We start from the raw sequence: 25760 nt of genomic DNA on the forward strand, positions 1-25760 counted from the left end.
ATCTGTGACCTGCTCTTCTAACGAAACATCAAGTGCACATTCATCAACATGACTTGTGGTCTAATCTATCAGTGCTTGTCCCTGAGGGGTTACATCACAACTTCCTCCCAGTGGGGTCAACAGCTCCCTTGATCACTGGGGGTAGGCCGGGGTCGAGGCGCTGGTGGGGTCATCCCTCCCAGATTCCAGGCCAGCGGTCCAGCACGTCAACCTCTGCAACCCCTCAAACCGGAAACCCCCCACCCCCACCCCCACCTCCACCTCCATCCTGCCTCCCTGTTACTGATTATTTTAGCATTACATTAGAAGCCTGGCCATTAGACAGACAAGCTTGTTTTTTTTTTTCTCCTTTTCCCCACTGTGTCCATTAGAGGCTGGGTCCTGGAGTGCAGGACAGCGTTGGCAAGGAGGGACTAACAGCTCTGAGCATTAAATCAGAGCAGTCACTCAGCCACACAGAGAGAAGCACAGTGTGTGAACTCCATAATTCATAGCTCATAATAGAATAAAGGGGGCTTCTTATTAGAAATGGAGGGATGTGGGGCCTGTGCATTTGTCTATAAGACTCTTATCATTACCTGGAGCGAGGCTGCACTGGGAACAGGGAGCTGTAATAGATGGTTCCAGCTCTTTCCCTAATTAATCAGACTTGTTTTGGGTCTGTGAGCATCAAGGGATGTGTCACAGAACCACTAATGATCGTATTCATTAATAATTTAACTGTTAATGATGATGATGTTAATGATAACGTGTTTTAATTAACTGTTTTGGGGGATAAGTATCAGAAAATTCAATTTTCAGCTCAAATGATATAATATTTCTAATCTAATCTAATGTTTCTTTTGAATAACTGCAGAATGAGTGCATTAAACCACAGTCCACTTCATGTCTGTAAAATCTCCAGCCGTCTATTCAGACCAGGAAACTGCCAGAACTTAGTTTTCTGTCTTAAATGAAGTTCCTTTCTGTCCTGAACATTCCCGACAGACAGTATTGGGCAAGTTGCTCTGGCCGGTGACCGTGAGCAGTCACATTATGTAAGATGGTGTTTTATCTGTGGATGTGATGCAGCACACATAACAATATTTTACCACACAGACATTTCTCCGGCAACTGGCCCTGGGAAGATAAACAACACTTTTGTTGTCTGAAAAAAAAAACATCCGGTTGTCAGGATGAAGAGTGATGAAGTCTTTTTATTTTTATTATTTTTTTTTTTTTAACTAAACATTTGCTGTGCTCATAAAAACTGATATCAGTACAGGGACAATCTGGGGAAGCGGCAAAATATATCTGCATTCAGCTCCATGCTTAGTGGAATCAGTATCAATTCTGCATGAGTCTCACTGAAGAAAAGCAAATGGATATATTTTAATACCACACAAATCAGCATTAGCCTGCCTCTCTTTCTGACACTTCACCCCTTAAACAAAAACACACTATATTGGATTCTACTGTATATATTTCCAGCAGCTACGAGCGCTGAGTCATCATCCACATTTAAATTATTCATTAAACCTCGGGCCCGACCGGTACGCTCAGGAGTTTGTGATCAATTTCTCTGTGTAACAGCACCATGATCAGCCTGCGCAGGCTTTTCCTCCCGTCCACCAGCACCAACCAATCACCACGTTTGCTCTCGGCATGGAAACTATCCATCACAACCTGGCAACACGCGCAGATGGCCGTGAGAAGACTATGACTCGGCATACTGTTGATAAAGACTTGTGGTAAAGGACGTCTGAAGTGTGGTTTTAAAGCCGCTGTGTGACGATTACATCTTTTTTTTTTTGTTTAATTGTGTGTGTTTTACTGAATAAATGATTCTAATATAAAAAGGAACTCGCAAAAGTCAGATAGCGCAGAGCATGTGGCAGGTAAAGGGTTAAAACTGTAACTGTGAACTTGTTAAGCAGAGTCAGGGTTTACAGATGGCATATGCACACAAATTTGCATATGTGCACAAGTCTGTGAGGTTGGGTGAGCACGCCAGGACCGTCCTCTCCCACCCTCCGCTGAACGCGTGTGTGCGCTCATTGTCTCGTCTGTCTGCGCCGCTAATCTAATTGGACTGTGGGGTTGCTTTACGTGCTCTATAAATGAATGGCAAACACACAACACGTCAAGGGGGATGTCCTGAGGAGGAAGCAAACGCCAACAGATGGCTTTAATATTCAGCAAATGAACAGGCAGATCTTTCACACGAGCGCTCCGGATGGCCCAATGAGATAGAAATGCAAACTAGACAACGGCCCACGCTCTTCCATTTGCTAAAGGCTACAGTTTGCCTAAAACAAAGTACAGAGGCGGCGTCGTGATGGAGCGGGAAGGAGGGGAGGCGGCTTCGGCAATTATTGAAAGTTTCCAAAATCAACAATCCATCACTCAATGTGTCACATGCCAGGTGTTGAAGTGTGAAAGGGCCCAGTATTTCAAGGGCTAGTGTATTCTGTTGCGTCTCTCTACTGAAACTGCTGAAGCCATAAAAGTAAATTACGTCCCCTAAACTTTTTAAACAATCAATAATCGTATTCCCATGACAACTGTTTAAAGCATGAGAAACTGCTGAATGTGCATGAGAGTAATTCAGGTCTAAATGTGTGATGCAAACAGACAGCATTGATAAATATTGATAATAAACTTGTCAAGAGGTCACTTTCTCCAGTCAGCATAAGACAGCTGCATGATGGTAAGTTATACAATTACTGAAATGGTTTAACTAGATGAACTGAATTGTTAGAAATGATCAACTTTGTACCCTGTGAATGGGGAAATGAGGGTTTGAAATGAAGAACCTTATAAAGCTTATGCATGATCATCTATAATCTGGGTTCAAAATGTGGAAGTTCATGTGACATTTTAAAGAACGCTCTGAACATATGGTATCATATAAAGTCAGATCATAAACTGACTATGAATTATTAACTGCAAACAGTAGTCAGTCAGTCAATAAACATTATGTACATGTGCTGAAGCAGAAGCTTAACTGTCACTCTTACTTTCCAGTTAAATGGACCCGATGCATAAATTATGTTTTCTTGGGAAGTCTGGACAGATTCAATACCTTTTTTTTTTTTTTTGCTATGATTTTTCGTGGAGATTTATAATGGCAACAAATTTACACCAAACCTTCAGCATCCCTCTGAGGATTCTTGGCAAGTTTTAGATTTATGTGGCGACCATTCAATTCCAAGTACAGCTGTGATGACAGGTGTGTTTTCTACTACATAAGATCAGAAATGGGCCTAATGATCTCAGGAAAGCTGAATAATTGAAGAAGCAGATGCTGTACAGAAGAGTAAAATCATGCAAGGGGACATTTTGTTTTGGTACATTCCAGCTCAGTCGACTGTTTAGGGACACAGCTGTCAAAAACAGGCTGGTACGGCCATCCCAAAGATGTTAGCTAAAAGTTTTTTACACTGCTTTGCCTCGGGCTGTTACGAAGTTAAGTGCTGCTACAAACTGCTTTACAACAAAACAGCCAATTAATCAAGTGCATCGTTAAAGTCGGTATAAAACAAATGGCAGGGAATCCTCTGTTCCCATCACATTTTGTTGTCTAGCAAGCCATCCTATTGTTTTTCTCATTACCACATCCTTGTTTATCCTGAGGCGTTGGGAACCTGTCATTAAGCAGATGAGGAAATGGAAATGTCTTCTTTTTATTCCGCCGGTTTGATTGTGCTACTGAAGACGAGGTACTGTGCAGGCTCCTGTTTGCTCTCAGTGCCTGGTGGACTCTGTTTTAATTAGAGTAAGCGCTTCAAGGATACAGCGGCTTTTAAAGTGCTGGTGTTCCCACACTTATCTTGGTGTTTTATCCTCTGTATCTGCAGAAGATGCAAAGTAGGGTGGATAATAATTTGTTGTCTCATAACCTTGATAAAAGTACACCGGTCTCACAAACAAAGCTGTGAACAACAAACACAGTTGCTGATGATGGTGCTAAAGTCTCTAACAGCAATGACAGTAATACAGGGATCAAGGTAATAACACATTATGAGCATTACAGCACTGAGTGAACACAAGGTAAAGTGTAAATGGTGCATTTCATTGAAGAAAGCTAATTCCTATGGCTTAATCCACTGCTGCCAATTAGTTTCCCTCTGACTGAAACCTACTGAATCTTTGACAGTACTCTCAAATCTGAAAACTGTACATTTGGGAACATTTGTACATGTTTAAATATTCTCTTTGCCTGAGGTAGCCTAATGTACAAGTACTCAAGTTAAATATTTCAGTAGTCTCTCCTCCTCCGGCCGCCAATGCTAGCCAGGGCTCCTCTAATTAATGGAGGAGGAAGCACAGACGACAGGAGTGTCAGCAGGGGTGCGCGGGGGCCACAGGCCTCTAACTTTCAGCTGTCTGCTTTCATGGAGTTCTTCGATGAGGAAGTTTCCTACCGCCCTCAAGTCTGCCCTCAAAACCTTCACTCCCGACCTATAGCTCCTGTAGGAATCTCACAGATGTAGGGTGACAGCTGAACCTTCATACCCAACTAAAGCTCCTCGGGCTCTCTAGCTAACACAGTGTCTCACACATACACGCACACCTTTGAGCATGCAGTTGGATTCAGGAACACATTCTTATGTAGAAAGCAGTGCCATGTTCACAGGAGAAGAATGGGCGAAAACAAACCAGCTGCTGAATACGTTTGAATCTCTGAACGTAAACCAACAAAAATAAGGACTAGGGTTGCAACAACAAATCGATAAAAGAAATATTTTATCAAAACCATCATTCCATGGCAATCTACCAAATAGCTGTGATGGTGATGGACCAACTGACCAACACATGGACTGACCCACGCTGCTTGCAATGCTAAACAAAGGGTCACACCAACAACACTCACAGATTTGGCAAAGGACTCTAGTCAGCCATCCTGGTGTGTTTTTTAAAATTTTATTGTCAACACTCAACAATAAAAGGCAAAAATGGTAAGAACTCTGTAGGACACACCACTTCAGGGGAGCCGTTAAATGCACACTCATTTTCCTCTACGTTGATAATATCAGTATTTACATGGTCAAGTGGTCCAGACATGCAAATGAGACTGGTGCATAAATCACTATAACAAAGAATTAAAACATTCTCCATGATTAGATAATATATATCTAATCAACCTCATCGCTGTTAATTAAGATCATGAACTACATTCTCATCCTTAAACATTCAAAGAAAAGAGCCGTTTTAGTTTTGACTGGTTTGCAGTCAAGTATCTTCTGTATATTTCAGTGTTGGTCGATTTTGACATTCTCAGATCGTCCCAATCGCCCTCCCTGGAGATCGCCGATAGACCTATCTATCGCCGGGGTACGGGGGGGCGGCGGCCGTTCCGTACATGTTCGTTCGACGGGGGGGGGGCCTTCCGTACGTTCGACGGGGGGGCGGCGGCGGCGGCGTATGAGTTTCGCTTTTACTGTGCCCTGCTGTCATGCATGCGCGCTTCTCTCTCTCTCTCTCTCTCTGTGAGGGCTAATAACGGAGAAAGAGCACTATGATCAATGAACGGAACGATATTGCGTTGCCGAAAGCCGAAAAATCTATTCATGGCGGACGTAATTTATTTGTGGCATTAGTGAACACCTCGTTGGGCTGTGACATACAGTTACAGGGCTGGCGTCGGCAGCCTAGTCACAGCCACAACACCAGCTAAACGTGTTTCCTCAAATGTGAGGCGGAGTGGCCACCCTGTTTACCACAGAGATGTTGTGTGCGGTCATATGACTACCTGGCTCCGTCTGATTGGACGTCGCCAGTGGCTGCATTTGATTGGTGAAACACAGTCATTTGACAGAGTATCTGTTGGAAGCAGTGAGAGGAGCGGCTTCATTAAAACAAAACAAACAGATTGCGTGAGTACAGAGTATGTGTGTGTGTAAAATCGGCAAGAAAACAAAACATCGCCGATCGTCCTTCCAATCGCCGATAGACGATTGGATCGCCAATCGGCACAACGCTAGTATATTTCCCACCAATAACAGAGCAGCATGAATGACAGGGCAAAGACTAGAACAGATTTGTAGTTATCAATCAAACCAGTCTTCAGTGATGCTGTGGGTCCTAACAGGCTGTCTCCATGATTACACAAATTAAATTCCACCAGGAGAAAATATATCAGTTCTGCCAGTCAAACAGCGAATCAGCTGTCTGGTTAGAAGTAGCGTTCTTAAGCCAGTGAGGCCTGTAATGATCTCCCAGTAGTATCATCACTCGTGCTGACATTTAAAGACAATTAAATGCCTAAGAGATGCAATATGTCTGTGCACTGCTTCATAACCTAATACAATGTGTGTATCGTCTTGGGGCTCACCCTTAAATGGGGCAAGTCACTGTGCTATGAAGCTCCTCCTAATGCAGAAATACTGTAGGCAGCTAGAAGAAATGTCCTTTAATTGAGTTTAGAAAATACATGTGGACAATATTCCTCCTTATCTCATATGAGTTTTATTTCCTCTAAATCTAAAGCGGAACAAAGAGACGACCAAGAGAAAAGAGGTGAGAGGTGTGAAGAGAAGAGAAGGTGGGAAAGATGAATGTCAGCGAGCAGCGTAGTTCATCATCTCACAGGCCTATCTGAGTGTGGCGGTCAGGGAGAAAATGTGATCCCCTACTCCCCCTATACCCCTCTATCAAGGTCAAGTCACGCTGGAAAAACAAGGTAAGGACGAGAGAAATGAAAGAGCGCTGCCGGGGGCAAAGACGAGCAGGTCAAACTCAACATACAATCAGCCCCTCAGCTAAAGGTTGGCCAGCAAAGTGGAAACAGCCACATGTCTCGATTGTATACCAAAGGCTACAACCTTTGCAGGGCAGGTGTTTGACGGTGAGGACGGCAGAGGGTTTCCTACATGAAAAGGACGTTTCTCCTGTGAGAGAAGCCTTTTATCAACCAGTTAATGAATACATGGTTGAAAAGACGAGGGCAGGGAGGGACACAGTTCCATTGTGTGACAAATGTGAATCCAAGGAGCTCCAATCATTTCTGAAAAATACTGGTTAAAGTGATAAAGACACAGAGATAGCTAACAGCCAAATTTCCACAATAAAATAAATGTCTGGGAAGCAAAATATAATTTTTTTTTTTTTTTAAATTGTAATTCCACCCAAATACATGTATAGTCTAATACTACACTTTGTGCTTTTTATATTATTACAACAACCAGTCAATCTGAAATAGCCAACTTTTATGTGAATTTATTTCACTTTAATTTCATACCCACACACATACTCATTTGATAGGAACACTCCCAGATACACTAAGGCAGTAGGCTATAGACCCAGTGTTGTATAAGATCAAAACACTGGCTGGTAAGTCACTTGTCACGATGCTGATGCTATATTGCTAACACAACCATTAGTTTTAAAGAGGAACTATGCGAGTCCAGTCGCTTTTCCTCTGTTTTGTTGACCCTCCGCCTGGCCATGTGCATTTGCAACAAAGCTGGTGAAAAATCAATCCATGGAGCGGTGGATAACGCTATCATATAAGATGTTACGACGTGTATGTTTGTGTAGTCTTAACTGTCATAAATAAAAGATTGCAGGTTAGGTAAGGTAAAAATGTAGCACAGCGATGGGAAAATCCTGCTTAGTTTCTCTTTAACAGTGCTACTGCTGCTGCAGCTAGCAGTCACACTGGCTTCACAGGCTGACAGGACTTTTGCAGCAGTCAGTCAATCAATCAGACCACAAACTGACAACTACTGGGCTAGCTGCTAACACTAGCTTCCTGCCTGAAACACACATGCATCACTAAGTGTGTCTACAAACTATCTTTGACTAAGCGTCAAACAAACCACAGCGTGTGAAGAATATTCTCACTTTCAAGAAACGGAGGCAAATTGAGGTTTGAGGTTGTGACTATATAAGCAAAGATTAAGACACATTCAAATTTTGTCTCTTGTAATTTTAAAACTGCCTCCTGTCAAAGTGAGATTCAATCTAAAGTGTGTTACAGCCCTATGTAACAGTGTAGCCTATGGGTTCTGCTTTACTCTGCATGGCAGTCGTGGCCACAACTACAATAAGAACCACAGGCCTACCACCCATTCTGTCCACTGAAGCAGAAAACTTAAATCAATTGCATGAGTTTGAGTGAAATGTATCCGCTGCATCCAACCACTGTCTCCTGACATGGCCCAGCACAGCAAGAACACAAGCGGGAAAGAACGAAAAGTGAAACAGACACAGTTGAATAAGAAGGCAAATATAAAAGCAGAAGTTAGCCCACTTTATTCCACAGTTCTAAATCTGGCTGCAGCACCTGCACAGGGGATCACTGATGTAGAAAAAAAGATTGGGTGGCACCAGTGAAGCGAACTTTCTCTACACACGGCTTAAAATACAACAGCGGCAGAAGCCAGTGAATACAGGACGTTTACTGTGATCTTAACCAAGGATCATGGAAATGATGGAAGTTATCCTCTAAATGATGGAAGAGTAAAGTGAAACAGCTCGAGATGTGAGCATCAGGGAGAAAACACACCACCTGCAGCATGAAGATACACAACATTAAAACCTCTGGAAAAACAGTTTGGCTTTGCCGTGATAGAAATGTAGAGAGGAAAATAACACCTTTTACCCCACTCAGAGAAAGAAAATTACACACTTTGCACAACACAGCGAGCTCCCAACAACAGAATCCACCCACATGCTCTTCTCAGAAATCGGCAAAGTCACGATAAGAATGCAACACTTGCACGGGGCTTTGTGGGATAACAGTAGGGTGTCCTGAGCCAAGCATTGTTGGACTCATCCAAGGTGGGGATGGGTGCGTTCTGAACTCTCTGTTCTCTGTCCAGATGTTTCTTGTTGTCTGGCTAAGTGCAGGGGAAGGGAAGGGAAGGGAGGGGAGGAGGAGGAGGGGGGGGATTACACAACCCTCTCTCTCACTCGCTCTCTAACCCACCGAGGCCGTATGCTAAGCAGGAAGTAGGAAGCTGTGAATCTCCTCAGAAAAGGAAAAGGGGAAAACTTGGATAAACAGAGACAGAAAGATGAATCAAGCCTGTCACTGCTAATTGCATTTCACAGACATTGTTTGGCCCGTTATTATGAATGAGATTTGTTGTCCTACAAGGAATTTTACATCCCACACACCAAACAAGGAGAAATTGATGCAAATGTGCTTAACAGTTCCTCCAATATCTTCACAATCCCATTCATGTCTGAGAGTAGATATTAAAAAGTATGTCTTCATATATTCTAATTCACTTGCAGCCTTGAAAATTACCTCTTAAACACTGCAGTCTTTATCAGGCTGCTTTAGTCTCTGTATTAGACTGTATTACTCTTAGAAGATTGTCTGTTTATCCATTGACGTCTATTTACCTGTTTAAAGCTGCTGACACCTCGAATTGCATGTCAATTATTGTTCTTAGTATTGTAAATTATTAATCTCTGACATCGCAACATTAGTAAAACATTTATAAACATCTCCGGCTTGCTGAGAGTCTACGACACCCAAGGGCTGTGGATAGAGATGGTAGACTTGGTGCATTTGAGGCTAAAGGGGAGGAGCAATAACCTCTTTTTCTATAAATGTGCTCAGAAAGTATTCAACTATGTGTGTCTTCAACTATGTGTGACTTTTATTGGTTTTAAGAGTCTGTGCAGGTTTGCCCTGCGGTCCTTCACTGTTTGTAGTCTTGCCAGATTCCATGTAGAAAATGAAGTGTCAGTTCAGCTTCATGAACTATAACCAACTAACTACCTGATAAAGGCTGACCGGGGTGTGAGTTCAGCAGGCCTTCCACAGTCAACAGAGTTTCCTGGGACAAGAAGGAATCATGGGTGTATTAATAATTGACAACCTAGTCAAAGGTCAGGCCAAAGATTATTCTTAAAGGAATTAGTCACAAGAAAAATATCTGGCTTTATTTGGTCTTTAAACTCTTATGAAGGTTTACGGGCTTGTGGACAGGTTTTCTAACCCAGAGTCTACCGCTGTGTTGGTGTGTGTAAGCCCTGCTTGTTGTCACAGCCTTGTGTAGCCAGGTTAAAGCAAATCGTTGTCTGTCGTGGAGGGTGAGTTGTGGAGACTACACGGGTGCTGGACGTCAGTGTGAGGGACATGCTCAATTTCACAGCAGAAAGCCACTAAAAGCTTCCTCTCAATCAGATTCTCTGACTCCACCTTCTCTGCCTCTGAGTGTGTGTGTGTGTGTGTGTGTGTGTGTGTGTGTGTGTGTGTGTGTGTGTGTGTGTGTGTGTGTTTCCCCCCTCTTTGTTTCCCCCAGGAGCTTCCACCATTAATTCTAAATTGTTTAGCTTTTCTCTCTTCACACTCGGTCGCCTTCATTATGCTAACACCAAACCAGTGGCAGGTTTAACTGTTTTCTTCACCTGTTTTTAGAAGGGGAATGGGATTGAGGAAGTTTACCTGCCACTTTGGAGATTTTTTTTTTTTGTGGCAAATATCATTAGTCACAGATGGACAGGACAACTTGTATGTGTGTACAGAAAACCGTGGCAATACTGTTTTTCTATCTGTAACTGAAAAAAACTCCTCCACTCCTGACTCAAATGTCTGAAGTAGTGAAAGTGCTGAAAAATGTTTACAAGGGCTGTAAATAACACGAACATTAAACACATCTCATTCATAAACCAAGACACAAAGGGAACTACGGAGGAGCGAGATGTTGAGTTAGACGATGCAGGACTGACACGCCAACTGCATAATGAAAGAAAACAGGCCCTCACACGGCGATGTAGTCAACTAGTAGACTAAATATAAACACGACGCGTATACAGCTCTGAGGTCTGTGAAGTGTGAACAGTTGTAAAATGTTTCAGCGTTGCAACACTCTGCATAGTCGTAATGTAATATGTACATTCTCACAACTGATTTATGTGATTTATGTTTCCTCTTTACCTCCCAAAGCTTTTCCGTCTCGTCCACCAGGAGTTCTTCACTTGCTCGGAAAAAGCAGGAAGATAACTTCCAAAGCAGATAAAAACTCAAAGTAGGTTTCTATGGCTTTTGTTAACAGTGACAATTACAATTTAATTAGCATGCAAGGTGGCAGCTTATTTCAGGTACATTAATGGAAAAAGACTCACAATGTGGAATTTCAGGGCTGATTAGAAAGCTCCAGAATACCAATGAATGCCTGTTGAAGACTGATGAGGTGGTTTTGTTTCCTCTGTATTTGGAGATATTAGTGGTTAAAGCTGCCGACCTTCAACCACACTACTTGGGTGTAGTCCTGCTGGCAGGACTCTGCCCCTGCTAAAGCGTCCTTCAGCGTGGCCCTGGAGCTGGAGCTGCTGCTGGTGGGGATTCTGTTTTCTCACATCTAAATATTACACTTCGCACCATGATGGGATTCTTTGTTGTTTTTTTCTAAGCCCATAATCACTCATCTGATTAATTTCAAAATTGAATCTGCAGGCCCAAGTTCATGCTGAGCGGTTTATTAGTGTTGAGAACACTGGCTGATTAGTTCAACGGAAAATTGATCTGTTGTGATTTTCATCCATCACTTTGGTGAAATGTCAGAAGAAAAGTGCAAACACAAGCTGGCTACAGCTTCATAAATACTAGACTGGCTCACTCCTTATAGTGTCCTATCATGTAGTTGACAACATATCTGTAGGGTTCTATCTACCTACTGATCAGATTAAGTGATGGTGCTAAAATAAAACTTTATAAACCCATACCATCTGGCAATTTATGGTCCAATCATTTTATCCATTAATAGAATCAATACAGTAAGTCTCTACTTTGTATACACAAAATATTATCTTAATAATTATCTTAAGAAATAATATAATGAATGCAGAGCTCCACAATATTTGAAAGACGCTGTAACAGAAAACCAAATCTACTTTAATCAGCTGGGAGTTAAAAATTACAAATCACAAAAGGAGCGTACCCTGAGCCAAAGGTAGGACATGAGGAAATGATCTCTTCCGCCCTCCATAACCTGCAACACTGTTCCACTTTGTTTGCATGATTAACAAGCCACTGAGCCGTGGAGGAGATCAATAAGCACTGGCCTTTTACGGGACTCAGTCTGCTGCTGTAACCCTACCTTTGTGCCCTTCCTACTCCGCAGCCAATTATGTGATATGATCAATACGCGTCAGTAATGGGATATCGGGGCTTCTTGTGGCGATTCTGTGGCACAAACTGGAAAAATCCATGGCTGGTGCAACCTATAAACACTCCTCCTATACTTAGCAGCCACTGGGCAGTGCATCACTGTGGTGCATAATATCTGTTTCCCTTGACAAGAGATAGAGAAACTATGAAGCTGTTTATCTTCTCTCCAGAAAGAGGCTGCTAATGTACTGGAGTGTGTGTGCGTGTGTGTGTGTACATGCGTACAGCTGGGTTTGGAGGTGTCCGCAGGGGGGGGGGGTGGGAATGCTGTGCCTCTCCCCGCAGTACAATTCAGATCCTAATCTGTTCCCGACCGCAGGAAACAGCCACAATCAGTCCACTACCACAACAACTGGAATTAGACTCCTAGCAACAGCACTGCTCCAACAAAAGCTAAGTGATATTTACTGACAGTTGTGGATGAACGTAATTGGCCTGAAAGAATACAGGGAGAAAAAAACACACTGGAGACTGATTAACAAATGAACAGTCTAAATCAATTAAAAAAAGAAGAAGAGAGAGATCTTCTGTGGTGCGGTTTAAGAGAAACGGCAGGGGAGAGATTCAACCATCTGGCTGGCCACTACAGAGACAAGACTGCGGCCTCGCCTTTCTTGTTTTTTTGCTGTGGAGCGATGGCGCCCAGCAGAGCATGGGCTGGCTGTGGAAAGATTCAGGTTGCCATTCCACCGCATGCTCGTGCTAATCACCTCCAACAACCGCTCTGCAGATGGAGCTTCTTCAGAAACCAGACAGTCTCCATAAGGCTCCGTGATCTCTTTGTCCATCTCTGGTGGAAAAAGGCAATGGTGGATCTGTTTCCTCAAAGCGTAATGTGTCCCCAGGGGGTTAGTTAGATAAGATATGAGAATGAGGATGCAGACAAAAGGATCCATGTGTCAGGATGTTTTTATACACACAAGGATTACAGGTAATGCTGCCGTCACTTACAAAAAAAAAATGAGTTACTGTAAACTGCATTTACATGACACTTCAGTTCTGCCTGTCAGTCTGAGAGAATTATAGGTCAACGCGGAGTTCCCAGTATAAACGCTGTGCTCCAGTCTCACAGCGTTCCCAGAGGAATGCAGCGAAGAGAATGAAGGAAGAGGCAGATGAGTGTTCTGAGGGTTTTCTGTGGAGGAGTGACGATAACATGCGTGGCTCTGGTTTTCAGCATCAACTGGGTGAGTCATGTTCAAAACCAATGGAGGAGACCAAATGAAGACAATTTCTCACACAGGATAACATGTACTGTAATGTAACAATTTATGAATTTGCACCAGAGAGCAGAAACACTAGATGGTTTCTCTTGTATGCTCCCTCACCATCAGGCACCTCCCAACACATATCCATCCACAGATCAGCCCTGAGATAAAACACACACTGACATCGCAGCGATCCAAACATCCCAGCAATTTTGGTACTTCAAAATGCTCAACCCGTGATGCTCTACAACGGTACACCTTCATACCAGGGCCTGTGCAGCTGAGTGCTCACCATTTCAATTATTAAAGTCTGGGTGGAAAGGGTTAAACTGTGCAGTCAACAGCAGAATCAACTGACTAAAAGTTACAGGTTAAACTACAATAAACAGCCTTTCATTATTAGGTATTAAATTACTGATTTTATTTCCCGATTACTAACCTGTGGTTGATTTTATTTTTATTACATCCTCCTTTGAATAGTTCCTTAATGTCTGTGGGGAATCTAAGTATTTGCATTGAGCCTAAAATCTGCCTCAGTGAATATTGCGCAAGATAGCGCGCACAGATGTAGCAGGTATTTACCCCATGTAGAAAGTCAGCAATAAAAAAGGGGCTTGTTTGAATTCCAAATTCACTTCCTGTTTCTTTATCCCCACTGCACAAGCAGCGGGCGTGCAGCGCTGCAGAGGTCTGTGTGCGACCATTCATTTGTACATGATGAATATTGACCTCAACCACGATGCAATTCATTCGACTGCTGCATTATACAACAGCAACTTAACTGTTTTTCTGTTTAAGTCTGCGCTGTACTTCCTCTCATAACACAACCAGCTTTATGCTTTTACAGCCTCATATTTATGTTTTATGAGAGCCTATGGCAAACTAATGAATGTGGAGAGAGTCTGAAACCTGACGTTCTGCTGTATCCCCATCATTTATCTGTTCTATTTGAACCGCGTACCAGGTTGTTGTTGCATTGAGGTCATGATGTTAACTACTAACTGTTTATATATTAAAGAAAAAAGAACTTGAACATGCAGCAAAGTTCAACACTATATCCATGTACTGCACTGAAACTTGTTCATGTTCAAGTCAGGTTTCCTCATCTCACTACAATATGAAATAACCAGGAAACAGGAAGCACAACAGTTGAATTCATTACACTGGAAACTGAACTTAAGTCTCTGGTCCAATCCATGAACTCATCTCATCTTATCTTCTAATTAATGTGATAGATACTGTAACAGGAAGTTTTTAGTTGGCTTTTAGTGCCTCAATCGTTTTGCATCTTTTAAACTGTTTTTTTAATCTTTACTGGGCAGTTGCTTTTAGTTGGTTATACAACGCATAATACAGTACAATGATGAATTCAGTTCATCACATCTGATGTTGAGCCTCTTAAGTGGTGTATTCTGAGACAGATGTTCACACCTCTGTGCCAACACTGGATTCGTTCTGTTATTCACACGTGTTGTCGAGATGAGAGTGTGATGAGGTTTGTTTTTTTCATATATATTATATTCATAAGTTGATTGTCATAAAAGCACTACACAGCGCTAAGTGGAAGCACCACATAAGTATAAAGAAACCTCTCAACACCTTTTTTAAGATACGAAGGATATTCAAATGTTTGCACAGCTGACAAATGTTATTCCAACAGAATAAATTCTTACTTAGCTGACAAGTTGAACAGAAGCAGCTGGGCATGGAAAACCCTCATTGTTGCTTTGGTACTCTGTTACTAATGTTTCCAAGGAAATACTTATTTTTAGGCCAAGTGGAGACCAAGACTGTCCTTCAACTTGAGGAACTCCAAGCTCCCTCCTGCCCCGGGGTATCTATCCACCTCCCTCCTGCCCCGGGGTATCTATCCACCTCCCTCCTGCCCCGGGGTATCTATCCACCTCCCTCCTGCCCCGGGGTATCTATCCACCTCCCTCCTGCCCCGGGGTATCTATCCACCTCCCTCCTACCCCGGGGTATCTATCCACCTCCCTCCTGCCCCGGGGTATCTATCCACCCTAACAAGCCTTCAATAGGACAGTGGATTCCCACCAACGCTGGGAACACGGTCAGCAGTGGTTCCTCCTCAGTGTGAAAACAGGATGAAAGGTCAAGAAAAGAAATATACCTAAAGTACGGATCAATGCATGGCCACGCCCCCTCTATATCCCCTGGGATTAAAGGAATATTACATATTTTTGGTTTGTCTTGAGTTGCATTTTGCCCAATCTATCCTATTGATTATGAGTTAGGGCAATATTACTATGACAACAAGGTCAGATGACAACATACGTCAACAGAAAAGTTTTCTCTCAACTTTACCAGCAGGAACCGTGGTCTTTCTTCCAGCCAATACACAGACAGACTAAATTCATCTACTTCCTTATGACTTGTCTTCTGTGTAGAACTGAAAACAGGGATTCTGTGGCATGTTCTCATACCTCAAGCAAATTACCTGAAATGCTTTGTTAGTCAGAAAGATTTATTTTTTTTTACAACTAAAGGACCAATTACCAGAACAGCATGACACTGATACAGACAGACATGGCAACAAACTAGCAAACCAAACCCCTGAGCAGGCTACTGTGCTGAAGGCCTGTGGTACTTTCACCACATATTATGTCCCTACTCTGTGACATTCATTAACCCTGTCCTAGCTCGTTTCTCATCTTGCTGTGAGGAAAAACACTGCTCCTCACTCCTCAGGGGAACAACACTGTTTTGCATGCAGAGTGCACTTGGCATTACCTGAGGGTGAGCTTCTTGTTGGATGCTACAGGCCACAGCATCTGATAGGTCACAGGGAATCTAACACGGGCAGCGGGCAGAGGACTCGTCCTTCTCAGCTTATCAAAAATGCCACAAGTACTTTAACATGTTCGATGGCAAATGTCCCCCCCCCCCTGCTTAATGTCATAGCATTGCCATATGCACTGGCAGGTCGAGACTAAGGCTATTAACATCCATAAACATTGTTTATGGGCCAGTTCTGGAAATGTCAACGTGCGACTGCAAGCCACATGAATATCAAAAGTTTCAGTTAAAAAGATTTTCATGACCTTAGGAGTAGGATTACATCACACAGAAGGTTAGAAACCCCCAGCATTGGCCCATTCGCTCCTTGTCAATCCCATTAACTGCCAGTGCCGCCGTCCCAGCTGTGCAACCGGGGACGTGTCTCTAACGAGCTCCATTAGCAGTATTACCTGCATCCGGCAGGGGCCAGGGTCAGGGGGTCAACCGTGGACCAAATGCTGAGATTAAATTACTCCTGAGGGAGATAGTGGTGGGTGCTCGTCTACAGTAGCCACCAGACCCCTCCCCAAGCTAGTCACAAACCTAGGATTTCAGAATAGTATGGAATTTACCATGCGATTTTACGGTTCGTACCCTTTCTCTGATCTTATTCCCAACCCCACTGAGCCCTTTGAGAAAGAGCTTTCAGTGTAACAACCATAACCAACAACCAAGCAATTGGATCATTGTGTAGTGAACTAAAAAACAGATGGGAAGGGAACTAGTTATTTATCTTATAAGCAAGGTTACGTAAGTATGGGGACAATATGTAGAGGAAAAGATTACAACACTAAATCAGATGCATGGTTCCTTTTCTTCTGTGTCTGTCACCCTCATTCAAGCTGCAGCTGGTAGATGCTGTCAGGAAACATGCTGAGGTCTATCAGGTTTGCTTCAAGCAGCTGTCAGCAGACGTTATACAGTAGAAATAATTGAAAAGCCATCAGGTTGAAAACCCAGATATTTATCTAAAAAGCTGGTGGAGGCCAAATCAGAGCTAAAAGACAAGTGAATTAATGTATCAGGTAGTGACAAAAACAAAGGTTTGGGAATCAACCCGTTAGCTAGCCATAACCAGTTCTTATACATGGTGGGATAACAATTAGCTACACAATTCAAGATAATATGCATTTTCCAGACAGTTTAATATTGATGATAACCAGAGAGAACACATATCTGTTCTTGTTATGTCTAGCCTACACTGTCAATATGACTAGCTCCTGCAAAGCTAGCACAATTTCACCTAGGCAACTCCTATTGCTTTCATGTTTTGCAGTCATCTCAGAATGCTGCTCAAAGTCCACTGCTGACCACATACCACACCCTCCGAGTAACACACAGAAAGTAAAAAAAACAAAAGCACCTTCTCTGACAAGCTAGCAGTTACCCACTTTTTCTGGAGCACTCCACAGTGAAACCTCAATTATTTTTACCAGCAGTTTGGCTTATAACAATATTCCCCACAGCAGGTGGGCAAGGAGGCGTTTAATCTCAAATTCTCTTTCAAGAGGCAGACTTTCAGTTTTAGCGCTGTACAAAATAATCCACTTCGCTCGTGGTGTTTCTGTCCCCTAAAATAACACAAAAACAAAAAAAACCAAACAAGCTTTAACTATCTCTCCTCTGTTTTGGCATGAAATAGACAAGTCAAAAAGAAAATGAAAGAGGATGGAACCCCCATTTGATACACTGGTGATTATCCTTGTTTATATTGCCACTGCCAACATATTGATGGCAGAATTTAACAGCCTAATTCAAATCAGCTCTGGTTACTTGCCAGCAGCAGCCAATATTTCTGGTGGGAGCAGGACAAAGAGGAAGAATCTCAATTACTGTGAGTGGGAGCAGCAGGCTGTGTGTGAGACGTGGAGCCCCGCAGAGCCCCGCAGAGCCCCGCAGAGCACAGAGAAGCTGCAGGAGATCTCTGGGTTCAGCCAACACTGATTCAATCTGAGCACAGGTACTGTAACATCTCTCTCACACACACACTTACAGACATGCACACAACAACATAACAAGCTAGCGTACACACACGCACACATAGAGACAAAAGCAGAGCACACACAAACATATCCGTCTGAGTCATCCCAAAGGTATTCACAACTACCTCACTAACAGGGAAAAAAAAACATTGCAAAAGAGAGCAGAGCTCAGTCTTTGTCTTTCAGACGCCGCCTGAGGCGATGCTTCTAGATATGTACACTTTGAGCTCTGAAACATCTCCGAACACCAGTGCTCATTAAGCATCCGTTTACAACCTTGAGGTAAGGAGAAATGCCTCACTACCCTTTAAAATACAATACTGGGATTTCTTTGACCACCCAAATCAAGGTAATCATAGCTTCTCTGTGTGAGCCTCTTCTGTTCACAACGAAGCGGAGAAATTTTACAGTTTAAAAGTTTTTTGTACCAACGCTGGCTCACTTTTTCAGAAACTGAATTACACATCTTTTTTTTGTATCTCTATGTTCACTTAGTAGTCTCATAAAAACGTTTCAGGTCAGCCAATATCCATTTTTCCAATGTTTTTATGTTCTTCACAGTAAAAACTGCAACTTGCAGGCTACTATTTAGTAAAATCAATCAAAAAAGTTGCCACTAAATTATGTTATAGACTACTTAGGTGGTGCTCATGAAAAAAATACTAGTCCTACCTGCAGTGTAAGTTAAAGCAGAAGTAAGTGATATATTTGTGTTAATATAAGTCTTAAATAGTTGTATCTTCCCACAGCAATCACTTCTATAGAGTGTTTGGTCTGAAACACGGGTCTGTCAGTCACTCTGCTCTGCTCTGAGCCCAGGAGAAAACTTTCCTTGTATCCTACAGTTTTTATCCAATGAGGAGAGAGAACGGCATGCAGGGCTGTGTGTGCAGCCAAGGAACGCCGTGAATGTGGTGACGTAGGGACGAGGACTGTTATGGTGCATTCAAGGAAACTCGTATTTTTCCGACCGTGAAGTCGTACCAGTTCGATCTGGTACGAGTTCACCGGTCAGAAGTTACGAGTGGCCGTTATAGTGACTAGTGAAGTAAGTGGTCCGGTCGTTTTCGCTAATGCTGCGTTCCAGGCAGGCTTTTGAAATCGTAAATTACAGCTTCAAGTCACAGCTTACGACTTTGTAGCGTTCCAGGCAACCCACTCGTGTTTTTCCGACCTGTTTTACCGGTGAAAGTCACTATAACGGCCACTCGTAACTTCTGACCCGTGAACTCGTACCAGATCGAACTGGTACCACTTCACGGTCGGAAAAATACGAGTTTCCTTGAACGCACCATAACAGTCCTCGTCCCTACGTCGCCACATTCATGGCGTTCCTTGGCTGCACACACAGCCCTGCATGCCGTTCTCTCTCCTCATTGGATAAAAACTGTAGGATACGATAAATGTTTTCTCTTCGGCTCAGAGCAGAGCAGAGTGACTGACAGACCCGTGTTTCAGACCAAACACTCTATAGAAGTGATTGCTGTCGGAAGATACAACTATTTAAGACTTATATTAACACAAATATATCACTTACTTCTGCTTTAACCACACCACACCACTAAGTTATTATTATCAATGAAAGCCAGTCCAAAGTGTTTAGGAAAAGGACAAAGAAAAAAGGAGAAGCTTTAACCACTATACTCCTAATAATCAACTGTGCCAACAATTAAAGTTTGTGAGCCTTGACAGACTTGATTATTAATCTATAGTTTATTATAGGCTACGTATGTATTTGGGAAGGCAGGAAAGACACTTTTGCACTACAGAATTCCATGATATGTTACATTAAATACACTTTCTAGATTGTTTAGTTATCCCTCTCAGAACCTAAATCAAGTTCAGTTGACAGCATATCCAATTCATGCTTTAAATCTGCAAAGGTTGACAAACATTGGTACAGCAGCAGAAGCTGTCATGAGGGACATTATTTGATAAATAAGATAAGCCAATATAGCATATTTGAGTTAATCCAATGTAGGAAAAGTGACCATAAAAAACACACTGTGATAATATACACGTAACAGCCATAACACTAAAACTCAATGCTGTCAGCTGGTCATATCCAACCCAGCAGTGTACAGTGGGGTCTGAAGGTCTGGTGTAAATGTAGTGGCTGATTTTATAACAGTGTTCAGTGGTAGTTGAGGAGTTTTATCAATTCAGCCTTCGTTCCTCATAGCAAACAGTGAATGTTCCTGTGGTGTATTCAGTAAAAGGTATCCCATAATATCTCCCATCATGCTATAACAGAGGTAGCATATAAGCTATGGTTAGACCTAAGGGCAATTCATGGATCATTCTGTGTCCTTCATTTGTGAGTGAATGACTGTTTTCCCTTAAGTCTACAGGCCAGACCAACATCAGAGGCCTGACAGACATCACCATCGTTCTTTTGTCCAGCACTCTACCACATTTGAGAAGCAGGAGTGAGCAGATACTTTATGAATGACTAAAATGGAAGTGATATCGTTTTCATTTCATGGATTAATCAATCAAGTGACTCCTTGTTTCAGCATTAAACCCATGCAGACATAAAAATACGCAGAATTCCACACAGAAAGACCATTTTTGGCCTGGTTCAGTTTGAACCGAGGATCTCCTAGCACAGGTAAGCCAAATCAAATAAGCCTTTTACAGCCTCATAGAACATGCCAAAACGTCTACTATGAAACCAATAAAACCTCAAAAACTTCCCTTTGTGCTGTACAGAATGCAATGATAACACACTGGAGCACAAACTGGGATCAGTGCCAACGTTTAAAGCATTATTGTGATTAGGGGTCTGCTAACAGCAGCAACTGAACAGAATCAGCAGGTCAATGGGGGAAAAAAAGGAGAAGCCCATGACTTTTCTGTGAGTGTTAGACTTGCACTAAAAGACGGGTCTGACTCAGGTCACACAGCATTACGGCTCATGTTAACACACACTTCCTGTGTCAAACAAATCTGAGTGTACTGAACGGGTGACAGAAAAGGCGTACGGAGAGACAAAACTCAAACTTTCGGAAACTATCAATCACCACGGAGCTGTTGATGGGAAAAGAAAATCCGTCCAGAGCAAATAATGTAATGGCTCTGCTTCACCTCCTCTTCATCTGGCTGAGCCACCGACTCTGGTGTGTTCCCAGTGTAAAAGCACACGCGCTCTGACCTTTTCCTTATCATAAATCACATACCACTGTTCTGCTGCCAGGATTTTGTTTAACCCAATTTGTCACCGAGGACACCCCTTCCACCCTCACTGCAGATCCACACAGTGGGACTGGGAAGCATGGGATTAGTGGGCGGATCAAAGCATGCCATCCAGACCCCTCTCTCTCTCTCTCTCTCCTTGTAATCATGGAAGTCAGTAGCTTCTGGAGCTGATAAGACGAGGCCAACGCCGCGTACGAGGCAAATAGAGAAGGACCGGACACTAAGGCTGCAGTTAACGTTCATTTTCGCTGATTAATTTGTCAGTTTTACTCTTATTAAAGCATTTAGTCTCAGAAATGTCAGAAAAGAGGATCAAAGGTTCACAGAGCCATGATGTAATGTTAAGAAATAGCTTTGGCTGACAGGCTGTCCAAAAATGTGCAATTAAAACGGAGAAAAGCAGCAAATTCTCACTTTATCAGCAGCCAGAACCAAAATATTTGGCTTTTTTTTTTTTGCTCAATGAATTACCTCACAGATTAAATCATTATCAGAACTACTGTTTAATAACAATCTTTTTATGTGCAAAACCAATTCATTATCTCAGGAACACAAAGGAAAAGCAGGGAGGGTTTACTCGAGGTGGTATTCAACAATAGACACTTAAAGGGATAGTTCACCCAAAATTCAAATTTCAATGTATTGAAGCCCCGACATGAGAAATTGTTCTGAAAAAAAATTAAATAAGTCTATGTTTTAAGCTTATTTGTAGAGGAAGCTCCCAGTGTTGCTCTGCCACAATCTCGCGCGATTTGCGGTGCCGTGAACTGGGTGTCAATGCAAATCGCGCGAGATTTGGACGGGAGCTTCCGCTACAAACAAGCTTAAAGCATACATTTATTTAATTTGTTCAGAACAATTTCTCATGTCGGGGCTTCAATACAAGAGGGACATTACAGACGAGCACTATGGAGGTATTTGGATGTTTTTTGGTGTGTCTTTTTGGACGAAGAAAAGTGAGCTCCGTTCGCAACCGTCATATGGACATGCAGTGCTGCACGGAAGCCCCGCTGTAACTCAGAGAAGCCACGGAGGACTCTGAAACTTCTCCCAGCCCTTAGTCCACATGAGGGGGAGTAGATAATGAGAAATTAGAATTTTGGTGAACTATCCCTTTAAAGTCAGATATTCACACGTCATAAAAACAGATGCGTGTTTTGGAAATTGTGTCCAGAAATTGTTGCCGTCTGCGGCCAATAGCTGTGGTGTGATAGCCGCTTTGGCCTCCGCAGGGCACGACAATGAGAACGACTGAGACAATTTCGGACGCGGGCAAATGTGATCCATTCACCACCACACACACCATTCACCACACACACCATACACCATACACACCGTTCACCACACACCATGCAGTAATGGAGGCTCGGCGGCACCTCGGAGCCACCTTCCAGACGTTTAAAAGTCAATAGAAAGGTTGGCCACAGTGCACTTTTACCCTGCTGCTGTGGTCACGTAAACTTCCTGTGGCACCCAACACTTCCTCGTATTGGCTTTGGAAATGTGGAGTGAGATGAAGTGGAGAGGGAGCTTTCCAGAAACACAGGCGCGTGGAATCTACAATACAAACCTCTAATTGTACCACAACCTAGACTCGTGTTTCCTCTGGGTCTTATTATAAACACACTTGTTACTCCTATTGTCAACTCTATACGCCTCTTTGTGGCGCAGGTAAAACCATACAAACCCACTGGCACCTTCATGACAGCGCTGCTAATTCAAAAGCAAAAAGGATTTAAAAGTATCAGGTAACCCTTCCAGCGCTTCCATTCATTTGTCTCTCTGTATTGAACCGCCACACCCACACATCACTTCAAAGAGTCAACAACAGAGAAGGAAACTTCTGCAAATAGTTCAACTTAGCACTGATATTAATGAAATTTAATGAAAATACATCTGATACAGGATAAATCCTCTACATCAGACTCAAAATAAGGACAAACATACAAAAAATAAACACAAATAGAAACTTCAATAACCAATATAACAGAATAATCCATAACAACAACATCAAAACAAACAAAAAAAACTAATAAAAAAAACCAAGGCTACAATTCAATAACCTCCCTTTATTTATTTAAAACAAATCCTTCTTTGACCAGAAATGATCAAGTCTATTTTGAAAAGAGTTCACTGATGGAGCCGCACTACATCCTCTTCCTTGAGCTAATGTTTCCTTTCGCCTTCTTTGTACTTGGAATGAGACCATAAAAAAAAAACTTCTAATCCTTTAATCTAGAGTAAATGAGATGATGTGTTGAAATTAATTAACCATGAGGTATTTCTACTGAAGATATTGAATATTCCTGGTAACAGGTTGATTTCAACCTGAAGTGCTGCAGGAAACCAGATCTACAGGCATGATGCGGTCTGAGGCCTTGAGGCCACCACCTGGGTCTGAGCTGTCACCCTCTTGTGTTCATCCGAGGTGTTTAAGCTCCTACTGCTGCTGCTGTATTTAACCGGATCATCACAGATGTACTGGGCCGGGGCCAAGAAGTGGGCTTGTTGCAACAGGAAAGTTTCAGTGTACAGTCTGTGGTCCAACTGGAAAACATCCAATAATGGTGAAGAAAAAAAAATGTCACTCCATTCACTCCACACAATCCAATCAAACGCCTGGAACATCTCTCTGTGTGTGTGTGTGTGTGTGTGTGTGTCTCTGCCCTCTGGCTGCCCAGGCAAACCCCCCAAAGGTGTGAAGAACAGGCAGAGCAATGCATACACAAGCATGGTGTGCTGTTGTCACAAGACATAGCCTGGAGCTGTGAATCAAACGCATCACCTGCTGGGTCTGAAGTTAACAACAAGAGGGGGGGGGGGGGGGACTCACCTGTGACATCTGGGGTCTGAAATTGATCTCCTTCAGGTCCACTGATCCGGGCGAGAGGTTGTGCAGCATCTGGCACAGCAGCACCCCGTCCCTCAGGGCCTGGGCCAGGTCGAAGACGGCCGCCGAGGGCCACACGACCCGGTGGTTGGGGGGCAGGACCTTGCAGTCTATCAACCACCGCCCGCATTGTCTCCACTCCTCCATAGCGGCTCTGTCTCCTCAACGAAAAAGGGTAGAACCCGAGTCCACGAGCTGCTTTCACGGCGCGTTCACGGTCGCTTCCCTAGCAGCGCCGGATGTGTCAATCATTCACTACGAGCTCAGTAATCAGGTCGTTTCACAACTTTCTGTTAATCGCAGTACGTCACCGCGCTAGATCCCCATCCCAGAGCCAGAGGCATGTCAGCTCTGTCCGAGGACAGCTGCACAAACACTACAATCACACCGTCTCTCCAAACCGGGCGGCAGCACGAAACACTGACGATCCGTGGGAACCTTCTTCATTCTTAAAAAGTTGTGTCAACATATCCAGTAGGAAGGCGTGAAGTCAGTCAGAGCTCACCAATAAAACAGCTGGATGCAGCGGGGTGTCTGTCATGTAAGCCCCATCGACCTCTCCAGTCGAACGTTTCAGTGAACCGCTCAGCGCTGCTTACAACACGGTGTGTGTGTGTGTGTGTGTGTGTGTGTGTGTGTGTGTGTGTGTGTGTGTGTGTGTGTGTGTGTGTGTGTGTGTGTGTGTGTGTGTGTGTGTGTGTGTGTGTAGTAGTAGTAGTAGTAGTAGTAGTGGGAAACACAACGTTTCAAGTGTGTTTAGTTGTTATAAACCAGTCTGGAGTCACCTACCGCGTCAGTGTTCAACGTCAAAAATAAAAACTTGCAGTAATTTCCAGAGCGAACAAGGGGGAAATGGTCCAGAGCAGAGTGTGTCCACAGCGCCAGCAGCTCCCTCTCCTCTCCCCACCACACCACACAGTCTAAACATCGCTCTGCCACCGCGGATACATGTCCAGAGGAAAACACGAACCAAGCCTTTACGTTTACCCGGCTACTCTTACTTTTGCTTCGCGTTTTTACGCACGCACGCCCGCTGCCGCGCTACGCCTCCACAGCTTTTCCTTTTCTGGGATTTCTGCCTCCCTTCCGTTCATGCCCTCTCTCTCTCCTTCTCTCTCCTTCTCTCTCTCGCTCCCCTCGCTTCCCTCCCTCTCCCTCTCTCTCTCGGAGGTGTGTAGCGGTCCCAGCTCCAGACCCGCGCTGCACTGATACTGAAGGAAGCGCTCTGGCTTCAGGAGCCGCTGCTCGAACGGGCTCACACGTGCTGATTATCTCGTGCAAAAGTAAAAAAAAAAAAAAAAAAAAACTTGTGTAGTGTGTTCACACTTTGCTAAAGTGGCTCCACACTTAAAGAATGTGAGTTTCAGGGAATATTTTCTGAAGTGGTAATTGTGGATGCGCCCTCTGACGGATGCGGTGCGCACTGCAGGGACTACCAACAGGGACAGTTCATAACAAAAACACACAGAAAATCAACCATTATTATTTTATGCGGCGTGATAATCCATAATGTTTCCGTCTCAGTAGCCTATAAAAGATTTGACCCTAATGCAAAATGGGACCTCTAACAT

At 43.3% G+C, this 25760-nt stretch overlaps 1 protein-coding gene across 4 annotated transcripts in view; it reads right to left on the reverse strand.

Moving 5' to 3' along the window:
* The window catches only part of vav2 (vav guanine nucleotide exchange factor 2), a 215923-nt gene extending 191130 nt beyond the window's left edge, over window positions 1-24793 (reverse strand). For 3 of the 4 annotated variants that reach the window (XM_085793900.1, XM_085793901.1, XM_085793898.1), the window contains exon 1: window positions 24133-24793. In XM_085793900.1, coding sequence (XP_085650026.1) covers window positions 24133-24336 — 204 coding nt within the window. In that variant the 5' untranslated portion in view covers window positions 24337-24793. The remainder of the gene's footprint in view (window positions 1-24132) is intronic. The other variant, XM_085793899.1, reaches the window with a different exon arrangement.
* Between the last annotated feature and the right edge of the window lie 967 nt (window positions 24794-25760).

The sequence above is a fragment of the Trachurus japonicus genome, chromosome 12 (assembly GCF_045865225.1).
Source record: "Trachurus japonicus isolate A0001 chromosome 12, Traja_1.0".
NCBI classification, from domain to species: domain Eukaryota; kingdom Metazoa; phylum Chordata; class Actinopteri; order Carangiformes; family Carangidae; genus Trachurus; species Trachurus japonicus.